The following is an 18,721-nucleotide window of genomic DNA, read 5'->3' as shown; positions in this document are numbered from 1 at the left end:
CTGGACCTGTCAAGAGAGATATCTCACCTGGTGTCAGATAAGGAAATTTCATCAATATTAAAAGTGTATTCCTTAAATATGTAAGCTTGGAGCAAAGTGACCTAAGCCTGGTCCCATAGCTTTAACCGGAGAAAAGAAGAAAAGCAAATCTGTTTTTGTTTCTTAGTTTATTCCCCTTCTCCTCATAGCTGGTTCCACTCTGGTTGCTTTGGCATTTAGCCTTTCTAAAATAGACTAAAGCATTTGGATCTCTGCCTGTGGAAAAAGTAGAAGATTCCACCCCATTCTTTCTCCAGAAAAAGTCCATCTCAGCTCTGCCAGCAATTTAAATGCAGTGATCATCCCCATTAGCTTCTCTATCATTGTAATTGTTGTTAATTGTTATAACTGTTTTAGTTATTAGTGTTGTCATTATTGCTCTAGGTCCTCTGTCTGTTTTATGCTGAATATATTAGTGCTTTGCTTCTGAATTACCAGCCTTGTATTTAGTGGGGAGGTATATTCATGGAGAGACATTGAGAAATACTGGCATTAAGCTTTATTCTTTTGTTTTTCATTCCAAATGGACAGACTGGAAAAAAAATAATTAGGTGGAATAATGTCCTAGAAATGAAAATGAGGGTGTTTGCGAATTAATTAAATGGTCAGAATGCTGTGCCACTTCTGATCCCTGAATGTTGCCAGAAATATGTAAAACTCAAGAAAACCCATATCTAACCCACAAAGCAAATCCTGCCCCACCAAGGGCTCCATTTCTGGGGCTTTTGCAGACTCTGGCCCTCCTGCTCTCTACGGATCTGAAACAAGCTTAGGTATAGATCAGAATCGCACCTTGTACCAGTTCCATATTGGATGAAATGGCAAAGTTTTGGAGTAGCTGGCTCTTGATAGTGCGGCAAGCTGCCCATCTTAACTGCCATCACCCTTGGTGTGCTTTGTGACATCTGTGGCCTCTGGAACTCAGCCCTCTCCTTTGTTCTCCGCATTTCCCCTTAGTAAGCCATCAGAGTTGTGACATACTCTCCAACTAGTCTTTTCAGATGTCACAAAATCTCTTATATAGTTAGCCACAAAATGTTTCTCTTTATTTAATTTAATTTTTTTCAATTAACACAAATCTGGTTTTTTCACCTCCTATCTCTCCCACCCTAATGGAAAAAAAAAGAAAAGAAAAATCCATGTTACAAGTATGCATAATCAAGCAAAATTAATTTCCACATTGGCTATGTAAAAAAAAAAAAAAGTCTCATTCCACGCCCAGAGTCCATCACCTCTTTCAGTAGGTGGGCAGCCTGTTTCATCAAGGGTCCTCTGTAGTCATGGTTGGTCACCAACTCAATCAGAGTTCTTAAGTCCTTCAAAGTTCTTTACCAAACATCTCAATGGGAGTTTGTTGAACAGCTACTAAGTGCAAAGTGTTCTTCTAAGCATTCAGGAAATTAAATAAAACATAGTCCCTGTCTTCCAGGAACTTGTAGACTAGTAGGTGAGATTAGACATATGGATAACTGGAATCCCAAACAGATATGATTGCTCTAGATATGGAGAAGACTTCTCTAGATAGGAGATAGAACTGTGTCAGTAAGCTGTTGTTGTTGTTGTTTGTTCTTCGTTCTCCACGAGGACCATGACATCAGGAAGTTGATGCCATGACTTGCAAGTGAATTGGATTGAAGTGAGGAAAGGCTGTGTGAAGTCACCAGCCTTACTTTCTCCTCTGCAGCCCTCTGGGTCCAATGGCAAGATATAGATCAGAATGACTGGAGATGGCCCCCATGTCACTAAGCAGGAAATAAAAATATATAGTAGAAAGAATTTTGGATTTGAAGTCAGAAGACCCGGAGTTTGAGTCTTGGCTGTGTCACTTGGAGGCAAGTGATCTAATTTCTCAGAGCCTCAGTTTCTTCATCTATAAAATGGAAATAATAATAATAGCTATTTATCTAATAATGATAAATAATAAAGTATTTATCTAGCACTTTAAGATTTGCAAAGCACTTTAAAATATTATCTCATGACAACCCTGAAAAGTAGGTGCTGTTATCATCCCCATTTTACAGAAACTGAGGTAGCTAGTGTGTGAGTGACTTACCCAGGATCACAAAGCTAATAAGTGTGTGAGGATGGGTTTGAACTCCAGTTTTCTTGAACCCAAGTCCAGCACTCTATCCACTGGGCCATCTAAGTGGCTCCAATAACACCTACATTGCCTGCTTCACCGGACTGCTATGAAGATCACGTTAAAGAATGTTCATGAAAGCACTTTATAACCATAAAGACATATATATGTGTGTGTATATATATATATATATGTGAATTATCATTATTATTGTTGAAGGCAGGCTCCTTGAGTACCAGAACCATCTTTTGTCTCTGGGTGGCTGGCATGGAGCATAAGACTTCGCATGTAAGAGGGATATAGCAAACATCCATATAATTGAATCATTATATGACTATAAATGATACATTCTTAAGCAGTTGCACGCTCTTAAAGTAAACACAGACTGCTTTTTTCCAGCAAAGATTTTTTGCTGATTCCCCTGCAATCTGAGATGTTCCCTTCTAGCCACTCAAATTCATTCCATTCTCAAGAAGTCAGACCAAAGCACCATGAAGTCTATATTTTCTTCCTAATTCTATTTAATAAGGGCATCCTCCATCCTAGGCACTGTGCTGGGTTGTTGGAGGTGCAGAGATAAAAACAAAACAGTTCCTACCCCCCAGCTTACATTCTATCTAGGGGGAGCAACATGTACACTGAAAATTAAATACAAAATATATGTAAATCATAATGCACTTCCTGTGGAGCTGAGTAGTGGATGGGGGTGGGGGGAGCGGGGTAAGAGGGGAGCTATCCCATGGAGCGTGCACAAAGCTAAGCTTCTGCTTAGCCACTTCCAGTGCCACGTGTTCTCACTAAAAGTCCAAGACAGCAACTTCCTGAGTCCCAAGCAACACACTCCAAAGAGAGGAGGAGAAATAGAGCCAGGTAAGGGGAAGTCACTTCTCTTAAAGACAGGCTCCTCCTGGCTCAGTCAGTCATTTAGCGTTTATGAATCTCCTATAATGTGCCAGGCAACATGCTACGTTCTGGGAATACAAAGAAAGGTAAAGAGCATTACCCATTCTCAGGGAGCTCAGAATCTAATGGGAGACACAACATGCAGACCCCTGTGCACGAGCAAGATACGGCAGGATAAATTGGGGGTAGGTCCAAAGGAGGGCACTGAGATTAAGGAGGACCAGGAAAGGTATGGCAGAAGGTGGTACTTTAGCTGAGATTTGAAGGAAGTCAGGAAGTAGGAAGTGGAAATAAGGGACAGAATTCCAGCCGCCCCCCCCCCCACCATGAGGGACAACTGGTGAACATGCCCAGAGTCTGGAGATGAAGTATCTTATATGAGAAACATCATGGAGGCCAGTGTCACTGTGTCACTGGGTACTTGGAGGAGAATAAGGTATAAGAAGACTGGAAAGGTCGGGGGGGCGGGGGGGAAGGCAAGTCATGAAGGGCCTTAAAAGCCAAAAAGGGGATTTTATTTTCGCTCCTGGAGGGCAATAGGGAGCCCTTGGCTCAGTGACCAATCCTCTTTTGCACAGGTTTCCTCATCCTCACTTCACCTACCCCCATCATGGGCATCGAGGAACCAACCAAAAGCCTCTGGCCATACATGTACGTAGCAAGAAGTCCATGTGACACCAGAAATCGTCTGATATTAGGACCCACTGGAAAAAACTGAAGCAAAAGTTCAGCCCCACATATGCTCCAAGACATGGCCCCCTTGGCCTCTCCCTATGCATTCTCAGTTCTGATGAGGAGTGTCCCAATCCAGCAGATGGAATGGGATCCCTTCATTACTCCCATTAGCAAAATAATTTCCCAAAGGAAAGCAATATCAACTCGGGAATCAAGATAAGCTTCCTATAAGTGATAGCTCTTGAGCTAAGTTTTGAAGGAAGCTAGAGATTCTCCAAAAAAGGGTAAAGAAGCAGTGGGTTTCAGTCATGTAGGACAAAGGCACAGCATGTGAAAGGGTATTGTGCAACAGCCAGAAAAGGTAGGTGAGAATCAGATTGCACAGGAGGAGGAGGAGTTGTATTTTATCTAGAGGCAATAGGAAGCCATCAAAATATTTGTTTTTAATTCACAGAAGGTAGCAGAAGGAAGTTCAGTAGGAAACATTGACAGCTTTGAAAATAACTTATTGAACTGTCATCTATTTAGAGGGAGAAAAATTCTTCTGGGTGCAGATTTGTGGTTGTGTGTGCAATCTTCTTTTTGTATTCTCCTTTGTATGTATGGAAATGCTCATCTTACTTAGTGTTCATTAACTAAACATCTTACTTGGTGTTTGGAATTTTAAAAAAAGAAAAGTGTTTTTTAAAGAAATTACTGTGACCAAAAATTGTCCTACATTCTCTGAGCTTAGTTGAGCTGGTCCTTGAATCACAGAAAAAGTCTATCAATAAGCCTTTGAGTGAAGTCTTTCCAACTTAATAGAACCTGCTAAGTGGTCATGCTCCCCTGGCATAACTTTCAAGAAGCCAGAATCACTTCTGTGTCATTGCATCTGTGAGAGACCAAGATAGGGACTGGCCCTTTTGATTTCATTAGTACAGGGAACTCCTGGATGAGGAAACTCCCTCCAGCCATATTGTCATCGTCTCTACAATATATAGTCTTAGAGAGTTGATTAGAGCCATAAGGACTTTTTCTAGGGTCTTAATTTTTCTAGGGTCTTGCATCCAGGTGTTTCTAGTCCTAAAGCCAGCTCTCTATCCGCTGTGCACTTTTACATCACTGCCATAGTACCTGTGAAGTACAACTTAAACCGAGAGCTCTTGTTTACTCAGTTAAAATTAACCATTTATGCAGAAATACATCTCACATTCAGGTACTGAAATGGGGGACTAGTTGACATGGTGACCATATCATAAAGTCATATAATTTTAGCATTAGAGGTCATCTAGTCCAATATCCTCATTTTACAGAGGAGAAACCTGGGGCTCAGAGAGGTGGTCTAAGACTATACAGCCAAGAAGTGTCAAGGCCAGGATAGAACCCAGGTCTTCTGACTTCTAGTCTAATCCACTTTTCACTTTAGCTCTCTGCCTCTAGATTTAGGAATCTGGGAAACCTAGCCTCTTTTTTTTTGTTATATTCTAAAATTGATGTTGTTGTTGAGTTGTTTTCAGTTGTGTCCGACTCTTTGTGACCCCTTTTGGGGATTTCTTGGCAAAGATATGGAGTGGTTTGCCATTTCCTTCTCTAGCTCATTTTTCAGATGAGGAAACTGAGGTAAACAGGGTTAAGTAACTTTCCCAGGGTCACACAGGTAGTAAATATCTAAGGCTGGATTTGAACTCAGAGAGATGAGTCTTCCCAACTTCAGGCCGGGTGCTCTGTCCACTGTGCCACGTAGCTGTCCCCATATTGGAAAACTGACATCTCTATTGTTACAGGATCCTGTTCTTCTATTCCAAGAGTAAAGAAGCAGCTTGGCATAGTAGATAGAAGACTGGGTCAGCCTTGGAGTCAAAAAGACCTTGGTTGGAGGCCTGCCTCCGGTATCCACTGGTTGAGTGGCTGCAGCACATCGGTTAAGGTTCTCAGTGCCACCAGGGAGCCCCCCAAGGCTATCCGTCACAGCAGAGGCCTTGATAATAATCTTTGTGATTAGCCTGTTATAAAAGAAAATACTGTCATTCTTTCCCATTGCTTCCCTCCTATTTTGACAAGCCAAATCTCCCAGAATTCATTCAAATCACTCTTTGTCTTTGTACTCCCTACATGTTTTTCCTTTGAAATGTATATATGCTCAACTCAATGGCAAAATGCTGTCATAGTGGTAGTAGTTGGTCTTTTTGCTGCCCTCTGTTGTCTGTTCTGAGTAGTAACACTTCCATTTGTTGAGAAATGAACTGGGCTACTCCTCTGTGTTAGAAATGATAACATTTTAAGTAACTGTATGCCATACATCACAGCAGCCTAGCATAGGTCCACAGTGTCTGTCCTTACTATGCACTTCCCAGATCTTTCTTGTAAGATTCATATTAAAGTTTCTTTTTCATAAGACATAGAGAGCTAAGTCCTATAGGATTCATATATACACACACACCTCCCTACCCCCCATCCCAAGTTCCTTCATTTAAATACAACGAACACTTATTTTAGTGTTCTAAGAGCCTACTGTGTGTAAGGCACTGTTCTAGATGCTGGGGATATAAAGACAAAACCAAATAGCCCCTACCCTGAAGAACTCACATTCTTCCCATTATCTACCTCCCCATAAATATCCTCCAACAAAGTACTAATGCCCTTTGCTACTCAAGTGGGTTTCCGCAGCCCCAGTTCTTCAGAAACTGTCCCCAGTATAGTCTCTCATGTTCCACGCATCATGTTACTTGTGGTCCCTTTCAATTCCTGCAGGACCCTGTACTCCCTACACTCATTGGTGGGGGGAGGAAGGAAAAGGAAGGAAAAGGAGACACCCAAGGAGTCTGGGCATAACTGGAGTTTGGAATTCAGGCACATTGTCTCTATCCACAGAGCCTCCCATTCATAGAGCCTCCTCAGGAGCTAAGAGCCATCCCCATATTCTCTCTAGCCCAGTGGGTGTGACAGCTCCTGCCTTCCAGCCCCCCGGATCCTCTCCCACTTTGTGCTATCTAGTGTTTAACCTTTCCGGGTAAAAGAAAATCAATACAAATTCTTCATTGTTAAGAATCGATGGCTGTCCCGCGGTATCATTGCCATCTAGTCTCGCGGAGAAGCCCAGTAAATCTCTTCAGCTGCTTCTAAGGCTGGGTTTGTCTTCTTTGGTTGCTTTCATTTTTAATGCAGATCACTTTGGTTTCTGATCTCCTGGGGGCAAGGAAATAAATCCTGGCAGACATGTTCAGGGTCTCCGAATAAGATGCTGGAAAAGAGCCAGCCCACCCAGGATTTGGTTGGAATGGATGAGACACCCCCTTGGTTCCAGTTAAAGAGTGGGACCGATCATTTTGGTATTTAGTGTTGGTTACGTCAGACAGTACCTGGATGGGGGGTGCCCAAGATAAAGCTTCTGTGTAGCAACAGAACCCAAAGTGTAAGAATCTGGTCCAGGCGGAGTGATTCCTTACCCAGCTTCGCTTACCAGGCTTTCCTTCAAATGCAGTGAGACAGCATAACACAGTGGAGAGAGACCTGGCCTTGAAGCCATAAAGTTTTGAATTCAGATCCGGTCTCTGATACCTACTGGCTATATGACCCTGGCCAGGTCACTGTACTCTTGGTATTCTGAGCAACTCTCTGAGCTTAAAAGCTGCAGAGCAAGTGCCTGCCTACATTGGCAGAGAGAGTTTCCTTATCCAGAAGTTCCCTCTACCAATGAGAGCACGGTCCCTATCCTTCAATGCATGTTGCAAAGTCAGGCCAGGTAAGCCAGCTTTGGGATCAACAGGTGTTTGGATGGAAGAGATCTCTTTTCTTGCTAATTTACAAAACAAGTCAAATATCCTGCTTGACTTTCTTCTATTAATGAAGAAATGCATTTCATCACATTACCAAGTTCATATCCTACTGGTGGTGATCTGTAAATATTTAATGTTAGTTAATGATCCCCTCCTCCCACAGCCCTTTGCTCAATCTGTGTGAGACTGTTTTAATATATGCATGTAGCTGGGCCCCGTCCCTTCGCAGGTCAGGTTTCCTGGGTGTAAGTTCAAACCCAACTTTACAATGTCCAGCTAGAAATGAGAGGCCTTTGAAAACAGGTGACCCTCTGTTGGCAGATTCAAGAGGTTTTTTGATGGAGTTTTTTTAACCATATACATTTCTTCTCTTTCATTAGGAAACTATGCTAATTATTACCAGGGGCTATGGGACTGTTCCAGCGACCATCCAGATGAGTTGCCCTTCCAGCGAGGTGATGTCATCCGAATCCTGAGCAAGGTAGGAAGAGGAGTGTGAGTTGGAGACCAGAAGTTACTTTCTTGAATCTTGAAGAAATTTCCTCCCATCTAAATCCATTTTTCATCATAGACAACTTTTCTTATACCTATATATATATGCATATATATATCTGTCTGTCATCTGAGAATAAGCCCACTTCAATTCAGAAAGGCATACATACATACATATATGTCCCATATATATCATATATTTTATATATTACATATGAGGCAGTTGGGTGGTACACTGAATAGAGTGCCAGGCCTGGAGTTCAAATATGGCCTCAGACACTTATTAGCTGTGTGACCCTGGGTGAGTCACTTAACCCTATTTGCCTCAGTTTCCTCATCTGTAAAATGAGCTGGAGAAAGAAGTAGCAAACCACTCTAGTATCTTTACCAAGAAAACCCCAATGGGTCACAAAGAGTTGGATATGACTGAAACAACTGAACAATAGTAAATATTATATATGAAACACACAAACACATATGTCTTTCTGAATTGAGCAGGGCTTATCCTCAAATGAGAGACATATAAATCTGCTGCTAGGCCTGTGCTCAAAGCCTTTCCATCTTGGTAGAACCTGCCAGAACTTTCAGTCCATCGTAAGTCAGCTTTCAAAAACCCAGGATCTATCTCGGTAGGGATAGTAACACTTATCTCCTAGGGATGTTGTGGGGCAGCTAGACCTGAGTTCAAATCCAGACTCAGACACTTACCAGCTGTATGACCCTGGGCAAGTCACTTGACTTCTGTTTGTCTCAGTTTTCCCAACTGTAAAATGGGGATAATAATAGCACCAACCTCACTGGGTTGTTATGAGGATCAAATAAGATAATCTTAGTTAAAGCACTTAGCACAGTGTCTAGCCCATAGTAGAGGCCCTATAAATGCTTATTCCCTTTCCCCTTCTCAAATAAGATAACATGTCAATCACATTACGAACCTTAAAGTGCTTATATAAATGCTAGCTATTATAAGGCATTAGAGCAAGATGTTACTGGAGGGTATAAATGACACACAGAGTAAATTTCCATTTATCCATTACCACTAGGGAAAAGCAAGCTTTGATTAATTGAATATTCTCATTCAGTTTAAATGAGAGTTACCACCTAGACTGTACACAAATTATATCAATACATCAAGGACCAGTGATTTTGTCAGTGTGAGAACTGCCTCCACTAAATTGATCATAGCCCGCGTATGACTTACAGTCCTGGAGAGTTGCCTGAGACTCACCATGATAGCATGACTTGCCCATGATCAAGCTATGTATAAGTATCAGTGATGGGATTTGAACCCAGGCCCAGTACTCTGTAGTCACTGCTCCATGTTACCTCTCCCTACGTCACAGGTTCTTAACCACTTTTGTGCCATGAACCCCTCTGTCACTCTGATTAAATCTATGGACCTCTTCTCAGAATAATGGTTTTAAATGCATAAAATATACAGGACTACGAAAGAGGCCAATTATATCAAAATATTTTTTTAAAAGAATGAAAGAGTTCATGGACCTCAGGTTAAAAACAACTGCTCTACATGGATTACCAATTTTTTTTAACAATTTAAATAGACTCAACTAAAACTATGCTGATCATAATTTGAACTTTTTTTGATGGCTTAGAATATACTTCATGTTTTTGTAGTGGTTCAAGATCATTGCTATATATGTCATTTATCATTATACTGTACAACACTATAAAAAAGTTCTTTTTGATTTTATGTTTTGGGGATTCTAGATAAACATGAATCTGGAGTGTGTTTGTGTGTGTGTGTGTGTGTGTGTGTGTGTATACATGTGCGCACGCACACATGCATGTGCATGTGTATACCCTCTATCCTACTTCACTAGGTGATCTCATCACCTTCCATGGATTCAATGATCATCTTTATGCTAATTTTCAGATCTACTTATCTAATCCTAACCTCTATCTGTACCTCCAGAGTCACACCTCCAACCACCTATTAGACATCCCAAACTGGATGTCCTACAGACATCTTAAATTCAATATATCCAAAACTGAACTCATTATCTCCCCCTCCCCCCAGATTTTTCCCCTTCTGAACTTCCCTGTTCCTTTCAAGGGTACCACTATCCTTCCAAGCACCCATTCTCACAACCTCACTGTCTTTTACCCCACTCATATCCAATCTGTTCCCAAGGCCTATTGACTTCACCTTTGCAACATCTCTCGAATATGCCCCCTTCTTTTTTCTAATACTGCCACCACCCTGGTACAAGCCCTCATCATCTGACACCTGGACTAGCGCAGTAGCTGGCTGATCAGTCTGCCTGCTTCAAGTCTCTCCCCACTCCTGTCCATCTTCAGTTCAGCTGTCAAATTAGTCTTCCTAAAGGATAGATCTGACCATTTTACTCCTCCTATTCAATAAACTCCAGCGACTCCCCATCACCTTTAGGGTCAAATATGAAACCTTCTGTTTGGCTTTCAAAGCCCTTCACAACCTGGCCGCTTTTACCTTTCCGATCTCCTTACACCCTAATCTGCCCAGCTCATACTCTTCACCCCAGTGACACACTGGCTTCCTGGCTGTTGCTCGAACAAAATACTTCATCTCCAGATGGGGAATTTTCATGGGCTGTTCTGCATATCTGAAATACCATCCCTGCACAGCTCTACCTCCTAGCTTCCCTGGCTTCCTTTAAATCCCAGCTGGCATCCTATCTCATGCCTTCCCTCTGAGAATATCTACAATTTATCCTGTATCTCATTTGTACAGTTGAGTGTACGTTGTCTCCCCATTAGACTGTGAATTCCTTGAGAGCAGGGCCTGTCTTTTGCTTTTCTTTCTATCTCCAGTGCTTAGCACATTGTCTTGCACATAGTAAGAAATTAATAAATGTTAGTTGACTGACTGTGTTAGGGTTTGAGTGAAAACTGGTTAGTTCAACTGGTTAGAATTCAGTACTAATGAAGTTAGGATAATGGGTTCAATTTCCCATATGAGTCAGCTACTTTTACTCTTCCACAACCACCAACAATCCCTACCAGCCCTGGATAACCATCTTGCAAAAGTGCATTGGTCACAGTGGGGCCTGAACAAGGGAATCTTGGCTGTTAGGAAAAACACTCATAGTTCATGTCCTACTGTTTGGAGAAAGAGAAAAGAGAGTAATGGAGAGGGTAGGATCAATAGCTTTATCAGCAGCTGCCTATTAGACATTTCAAACTGGATGTCCTGTAGGCATCTCTAACTCCACACGTCTAAAACAGTATTCATTATCTTTTCCCCAAAACCCTCCCCTTTTCCAGACTTTCCTGTTGCTGTCAAGGGCATGACCATTCTTTCAGGTACCCAGGTATGCAAAATAGTTGGTGGCGGCGGCTGTTGAATCATGTGCAACTCTTTGTGACCCCGTTTGGGGTTCTCTTGGCAAAGATATTGTGATTAACATGACTTGGCAACTGATTGAATATGTAGGATGGAGGAAAGTAAGGAGTGGAGGGTGACTCCAATTTTGCCAAAAGGCAGTTGTTGGCTCAGTGGATAAAGTGCCAGCTCTGGAATCAGGAAGACTTGAGTTCAAATCCTGCCTCAGACATTTCCTAAGCTGTGTGTGTGATCCTGAGCAAGTCACTTCACCCTGTTTGCCTCAGTTTCCTCATCTGTAAAAATGAGCTGGAGAAGGAAATGGCAAACCACTCTAGTATCTTTGCCAAGAGAACCCCAAATGGGGTCACAAAGAGTCAGACATAACTGGACAACAACAATAATCACATGACCATCACCCCAATTCAGGCTCTCCTCTCTTCTCTCCTGGACTATTGCAGTAACCTCCTAATTGGTCTGTCGTCCTGCTCAAGTCTGTCCCCTTTTCAGTCGATTCTCCATACAACTGCCAAAGTGATTTCATCAAGGTGAAGGTCTATGTTACTCCCTTACATACAGAGATTCACCGGCTCTCTATTGTCTCTGGGATTTAATACACTCCTCCCACACCCCCATTCCTTACCCCCCCCAACTCCCACTTTGACTTTTGATCAATCAACAAGTGTTTCAGTACTTAAGCATTTATTAACTACCTACTGTGTTCTAGGCACTGCACTAAGCCCTGGGGATACTTAAACACAAGCCTGACCCCAGTCAACCCTTCCAGGACTATAAATTCTTCTTCACAAATGCTGCAGTCCCCCCAGTTGCCCTTCTTGCTGTTCCTCACACACAACACCCTCTCTCCTGTCTCCAAGCCTTTGTAGAGGCTGGCCTTCATGCCTGGAATGCACTGCCTCCATCTCACAGAATTCCTGGTTTTCTTCAGTGATCACTCAGCTGACTCTACCTCCTATAGTAGGAGGCTCACTTGATCCCCCCAGCTACTGGTGCCTTAGCCCCAAGACTAATTTGTAGTCATTTTGTACATTTTTAATATAGTCTTAGATAGAGAGATGATAGATAGATAGATAGATAGATAGGTAGATAGATGGATGGATAGATGGATGGATGTTGTTTCCCCAGCAGAATATAAATCCTGGGAGGCAAGAGCTGTGTCATTTTTGTTTTTGCATGCTCAGCACCCAGCATAATACTTAACATGTAGTAGGTACATTATTATAATAGCTAGCATTTATTCATATCTAATAATAATAATAGTAATAATATCTAACATTTAGATAGCACTTTAAAGTTTGCAAATATCTATGTTATCTCATTTGATCCTCACAACAACCTTGGGAGGGAAGGAGGTGCTCTTATTCCCATTTTTCAGATAAGGAAATTGAGGCACAGATTAAATGACTTGTACAAAGCTACTAAGAGCCTGAGGCAAGATTGGAATTCAGATCTTCTTGACTCCAAGTCCAACATGCTGTGGAGACAAGACCAAGATAGAGGGTCCCTCTGTATGTGGAACAAATCATTGCTATAAATATAGATACCTTCTTTGCTCTTTATAGGGTTAGTACTGTTAGGAACATATTCCCGAATACATATAAGTGTGGTACTCTACAGAGTACATTTTCTCTAACAAAAAAAAAAAGTTCCTTGAATTTTAACTGATCACAAGGAGTGTTACTAAACTACATTTCACATTCTATCTTTTTTTCTGTCTAGTTTGTAATAACCTATAAGACACTTGAAAAAAGAAACCTTATCTTCCACCATGCTCTCTGGTACTCCTGCCCCCAGACAGAACCAAATATGTTGCCTTATAGTAGCTCACATAACTCCTCTGGACTCTAGGATTGTATTCAGGCCTCACCCTAAAAGGGAGCGCCCATGACTCAGAATGTACCAAGTGAGATCACACCCTGTCCTCCAGCATTTTCACCCCAACTCTGGCCTGGAATCTGGACTCGCTCCATTCTCTTGACATTTCTGTGCAGTTCTGAGCCTCCAGGAATAAATTGGAAGCAAAGAGGGGAGTGGACGTTGACCTGATTGGTATTTCAAATGCCCGAAAGCAAGGTTTGCCGTGTAATAGAATTTGTGTACATTACCGTACTGGCATTACAGGGGTAATCGAGTTATCCACTCAGGTGTGACCAGGCCCCTGTTTGCCCAGAGCCCGCAGGTGAATAAATTAACTGTTTACATTGTCTGGAGGTGCCTGTAGCAGGAGGGGGGAGAACAGAGCCAGATTGTCTGCTGGCCTCCTCTCTCTGTCTTGATTATTCTGTTTGTTTTGCCCATCTTTTGCCTTTGTTAATGGCTTCTCACTGGGGTTCCCTCTCTTCCTGTTTAAAGGAGCTGTGCAGTGACCTGTCCTATTACATAGAGCTGACTGCATCTGTCAAGACTATTGTATTTCCAGGGGATCCCAAAGAACATAGAGAACTCTCCCCACTTCTGTTTTCCTTTCCTCTTCCCCATCCCCATTCTTAGAAGCAGATAGATCAGAATTCATGTCTATTGAAACATCTTATTAGGCCTTCTACTTCCATTCTGCTAAAATATAGCAGTTCTATCAGATTCAGGGGCAACAGGAAAGTTTCTTCCCCTAACAACACACCAGATGCCTTTGCTTCCAATATTTCCAATACCTAACTGTCTACAAAGGGAGGAATAAGTCATAAGCTAGAGAAGAGGGTCTCTCTTGTCAACTCCATTCCACTTAAGTACTTGGTAATCTAAAGAGTATGTAAGACTGGGTTTTCATTCATTTATATGCCTTGAATTTATTAGTCCTCAGGCTGGTGAACACCTTAAAAGGTCATCTAGTCCATTCCCCTGTCTTCTAGAAAACCCACATCTGAACCATGCTAGGTAAATAGAAAGAAAGTTAATTTGGATAACCAGTCTTAGTCAACCTGTCCAATGGTTATTCTCTCTCTCTCTCTCTCTCTCTCTCTCTCTCTCTCTCTCTCTCTCTCTCTCTCTCTTTCTCTCTCTCTTTCTCTCTTGAAGTTTCTCCGTGTGTGTGTGTGTGTGTGTGTGTATGTGTATACATATATATTCAGCACAGACTTGTAGTCTAAGACTCCCTCTCACAATGGTGGATGGGTCCCCAGAGGACAATACTTCTTCCCTCAGAGTTTTAGGGGTAAGTGTGAAGAATTGAGGTTTCTGATGCTATTGCTCATGAGCCACTATCCAGCATGTTCACCCAAAGTCAATCAGCCAGTTAACATCTCCCCAGTATTAACCAATTAACATTTTCTTTTACAAAGGAATATTCACTGAGGTTTGGCAAGGACCAAGTACAAAAACATTTCCCCTGTACTGGGGGTGCACTTTCCGCTCTAAACATTCACAGTATGCACATGGAGAGTTGGTGAGCCTCCACATAGACGTTACAAATGCTTTAAGAACCTCATTGACCAGTCACCCCATTGCTCATTCACACACACAGAGAGATAGGGATAAGGACTGGCCTTGTGATTTCATTAGTATAGAGAACTCTTCTTACTCAAGGGCACTTCCTCTACCAATGCAAATAGATTGCCCTTCTCTGTAACTTATCATTTTAGAGCACTAACTAAACCACTAAGAAGTTAAATGAGTTGCCTAGGGTCACACAGTTAGGATGTGTGTATACATGGACACACACACACACACACACACTTATACACACATACACATTTATATATATGTATACAAACACACATATAGTATATATTTGACCCATCTGTATATATAGATGTATAGGTATGCATGTTTACATACATACATGTGTATATTCATATGTACATATAGATAGTCCTAAGTGTTTCCTAATTCACTTTTGACTTATTTTCTTTAATTGGATCCAGGTACCAGCAATACTTAAGAGCTCTGTCTGCCTCTGGAACATCTACATTTAAGGGGCCTGGGTTGTGACCTAAGTCCATAGTGGGCTCAGTTCATTCAGTATTGACTAGAGGAGAAGAAAGCAAAGCCAAGAAAATGAAAGCTAAGAAGTTCTGGCTTAGTTTCTCTAAGGCTTTTTATCTGGGGATAAGTGGGACCCTTGTCAACCAAGGAAGAGACAGGCCAGGGATTTGATGAAAAGCCATTTCCTTTCAGAGCACAGATCTGATAGAGGGAATCATGCTGTCACCTCAAGCTAACAAGGCAACAAGCTTGATTAGACTGAGGCTAGAGAGTAGCTTACTCCTACAGAGTGGTGCCATGTTTGGGTTTCTCTGCTAATCCAAGACACATATCAAAATCAGCCAACAGGCAACTATGGTATTCAGTACTCGTAAGTGCACGTCCTTCCTCCCTTTTCTCCCCCGCTCCCTCTGCTGAAAGAAAGGTCCTTCTTCAGAGTGGGGTAATGAGAAGGGAGACAGCCCTGGGTTGATGGGAAAAGGGATAAGGAGCTTCATTCTTGAATTCCTACTGCACCCTACTGTTTCTCCACCAACTGTCTGAGTTTCCTTCAGTCTTGAGTCCCATATAGAAACACTAGAATTGAAGGGGACTACAAGAGGTTTATTTATGTCCAAATAGAAATGAACCCAGAAAGAGAACCATTTATCCTTACAAAAATCTCTTGAGAGAGAAGCTCTCTGCAAGCTCTATCCACAAGGAGAAGACATAGTTCCTGAGCCTGATGTCATTAAAACTTAATTCAGGAAGACCTGAGTTAAGTCCTAGCTCAGATATTCTCTAGGTATGTTACCCTGGGTAAGTCACTTTTGCCTCACTGTGTCTCAGTTTCCTTATCTGTAATAACAAAGTACTACTTGATGGCTTCTAAGATCCCTTTCAGCTCTAAATCTGTGATTCTATATTGTTGTTGTTGTTGTTCAGTCATTTTCAGTCGTATCTGACTCTTTGTGACCCCATGTGGGGTTTTCTTGGCAAAGATACTGGAATGGTTTGCCATTTCCTTCTGCAGCTCATTTTTCAGATGAGGAAACTGAGGCAAATAGGGTTAAGTGACTTGCCCAAGATCAAACATCTAGGAAGTGTCTGAGATCAGATTTGAACTCAGGAAGATGAGTCTTCCTGACTCCAGGCCTGGAACTCTGTGCACTATGGTGCCTCCTAACTGCCCCTAGCTTATGATTCTATAAGCCTATGATAATTCAGCAAACATTTATTAAGTACCTAGTGTGGACAAGACACTTTGCTAGGACACTGAGGATATACTCCAATACCACCAAGGGTCTGTGGTCCTATCAATGTAAGTGTTATTTGTATGGGATACAGATCACAACCCATCCATGCCTGCCCAATCTATGCAACTCCAGTCCACATCCTCCTGTACAGTGGGGGCAACATGGGGGGCAGTAGGGGTCCACCCAAGATGCCAGGAGCCTTCTTTGCTCTCTCTCTTGATATTCAAAAGATACTAATAGAATACAAAGGCTAGTCATCAGTTATGCCTCATTCTCACCATGTGACTAGCCCATCTTTTTCATTCACATATTTATTATCTATCTTTACAATATATACTTATATATTCCTTTGTAACAATTTTAGAATAAATATATACATATGTGTGTAGATGTGCATATATGTATATACATCCATATATATATATATATATGTATGTGCACACAAAGACAAAAACAAAATAGTCACTGCTTTGAAGGTACTTCTAATTCTACCGGAGTAAACAGCATGTATACAGAGAAGTAACAAAAAAGTCTTTAAACTTTGCTCCTAGGGAACAAAAAAGAACCAGTGGAAGAGGGATTATCTCACCAGAACTGTTCTGAGTTACCCTCTAAAAACCTCATCTCTTTGCTCCAAAAACACAAAAGAGCTCCACTCAAATAGGGAGATACAACATAGACAAAAGATCTCCTTGGGAGTCTACTGTTCCTTATTCCAAGAGAATTGTCATTGGCTACCTCTATTCCCATGCAACGGGTAATGGAGACAGCCAGGGGACTTCTTGAACATAAGGCAAGCTGAAGAAATATGTTGGTGTCCGGAGCTAGTATTGTCAATATCACAATCATCGAAAAAAGCATCTGCTGCTCCCCTCCCCCTCCCCCACCAAATAATCATATTCTCAGGTACCAGGTAGCTGCATTTCCACTTAATTCCCTGGCTTCTACTTTGAGGGTTTTAAAATATATTGAAGGGAAAAGTGGGTAACAAAGCAGACCACTCTGGCAAGTACCCAGTGGATGATCATTTTGTCCCTTCCTTTGGGGGGCTCAGGTTTCAAAGGTTTTAAACCCTTCTTGATGAAGTAAATTAGTTTTCTCTTCCCCCCTCCCAACCCCACATACCCACGTCCCCCTGCTCAACGTAGAAATGCAGCTCAGTGCCATGGTGGGATTTTAACTCCCTTCAGTGGCTCCAGATTGTGGGCGCTAGCGCGGGCTTTCTCACACGTATCCGATTGCTCCTGAGAGCCTGCCTCTCATAAATTACTTTGCAAGATGCCCGCGACCACCGCAGAATTCAAGTTTGAATAGAGCAGGAAAAAGGTGTTTGAAAGGCCTGTTCACTCAGCTGCATTTTAATTTCCTTTTCAATCTTGTCCCAATTAATTTCACAGAATTAATCTCACAGAAGCAAACTCGGCAGCGTCGAGGCTGCAGTTTTAGTGTGGCGGGCGGTTGCTCTGCCTGAACATGAAATAGGAGCTAATATAAAAATCCATCTGCTGTGTTTGAAGCACACGCCGGCTGCCAATCAGTCCTGTCTGACATTCCAAGCATCAACAGCGGGGAAAAGTGATTTGGGGGTTAGTGGCCATCAGTACTTGGAGGGAGTTCAACAACAGGTGTACTCCCCAAATCCATCCAGCTTGGGCACTGGGCATAACAGGGCAGGTGCTGAATCACCCTCTGTATGATACTGTCGCTTCCTGTTCCCTCTGAAGACCTCAGTGACTTTATGCAGACCAATATTGCTATGGGCAATGAACATCATTCCCCCTTCAATTGTGGGGAAAGGAAGCATGGAACCTAGAGTGGGATGAAAGAAATCATTGGTCCCAGTTTCCAGGGCATGAACACTCTTGGCTCTGCCCGTCTACCTGTCTATATCTGTCTGTCTGTCTGTGTGTCTGTCTATCTCTCAGCTCCATGGCCTTCACAAGAAGGCTTCAGAGCTTTTTTTCTAGATAATAAAAGTGTATGTTCCTTACACGCCAAATAACTCACACCTATTCTTAAATAAATAAATGCCCATTATGAAAATAAGCCTCCTGTGGCAGAAAGTAATTTACAATGATAACATGAGCTGCTAAACAGATAGATGTGCCTCTTTAAAGGGGAAAAAAGGAGTAGAAAAACAGCTCTCTGTCTCATTGTCTCTCTTTCTCTCTCTCTCTCTCTTTCCCCTCTCTCCTCTCACACCTCTCCTTCTTTCCCCCATCTTATGCAAAAGTGCTCTAAGTTGGATCTTTGGGGTATAGAATGGCTTTTCCCCCCA

The 18,721-nt window shown here is 42.1% G+C and overlaps 1 protein-coding gene across 1 annotated transcript in view; it reads left to right on the top strand.

Moving 5' to 3' along the window:
• SKAP1 (src kinase associated phosphoprotein 1) overlaps positions 1–18,721 on the top strand; it is a 382,402-nt gene that overhangs the window by 332,796 nt on the left and 30,885 nt on the right. The window contains exon 11 of the mRNA XM_027872845.1: positions 7,836–7,936. Coding sequence (XP_027728646.1) covers positions 7,836–7,936 — 101 coding nt within the window. The remainder of the gene's footprint in view (positions 1–7,835; positions 7,937–18,721) is intronic.

This window comes from Vombatus ursinus, unplaced genomic scaffold, assembly GCF_900497805.2.
Source record: "Vombatus ursinus unplaced genomic scaffold, bare-nosed wombat genome assembly UNPS02014801.1, whole genome shotgun sequence".
In the NCBI taxonomy this organism is placed as follows: Eukaryota; Metazoa; Chordata; class Mammalia; order Diprotodontia; family Vombatidae; genus Vombatus; species Vombatus ursinus.
This window is presented reverse-complemented; position numbering and strand designations above follow the sequence as displayed.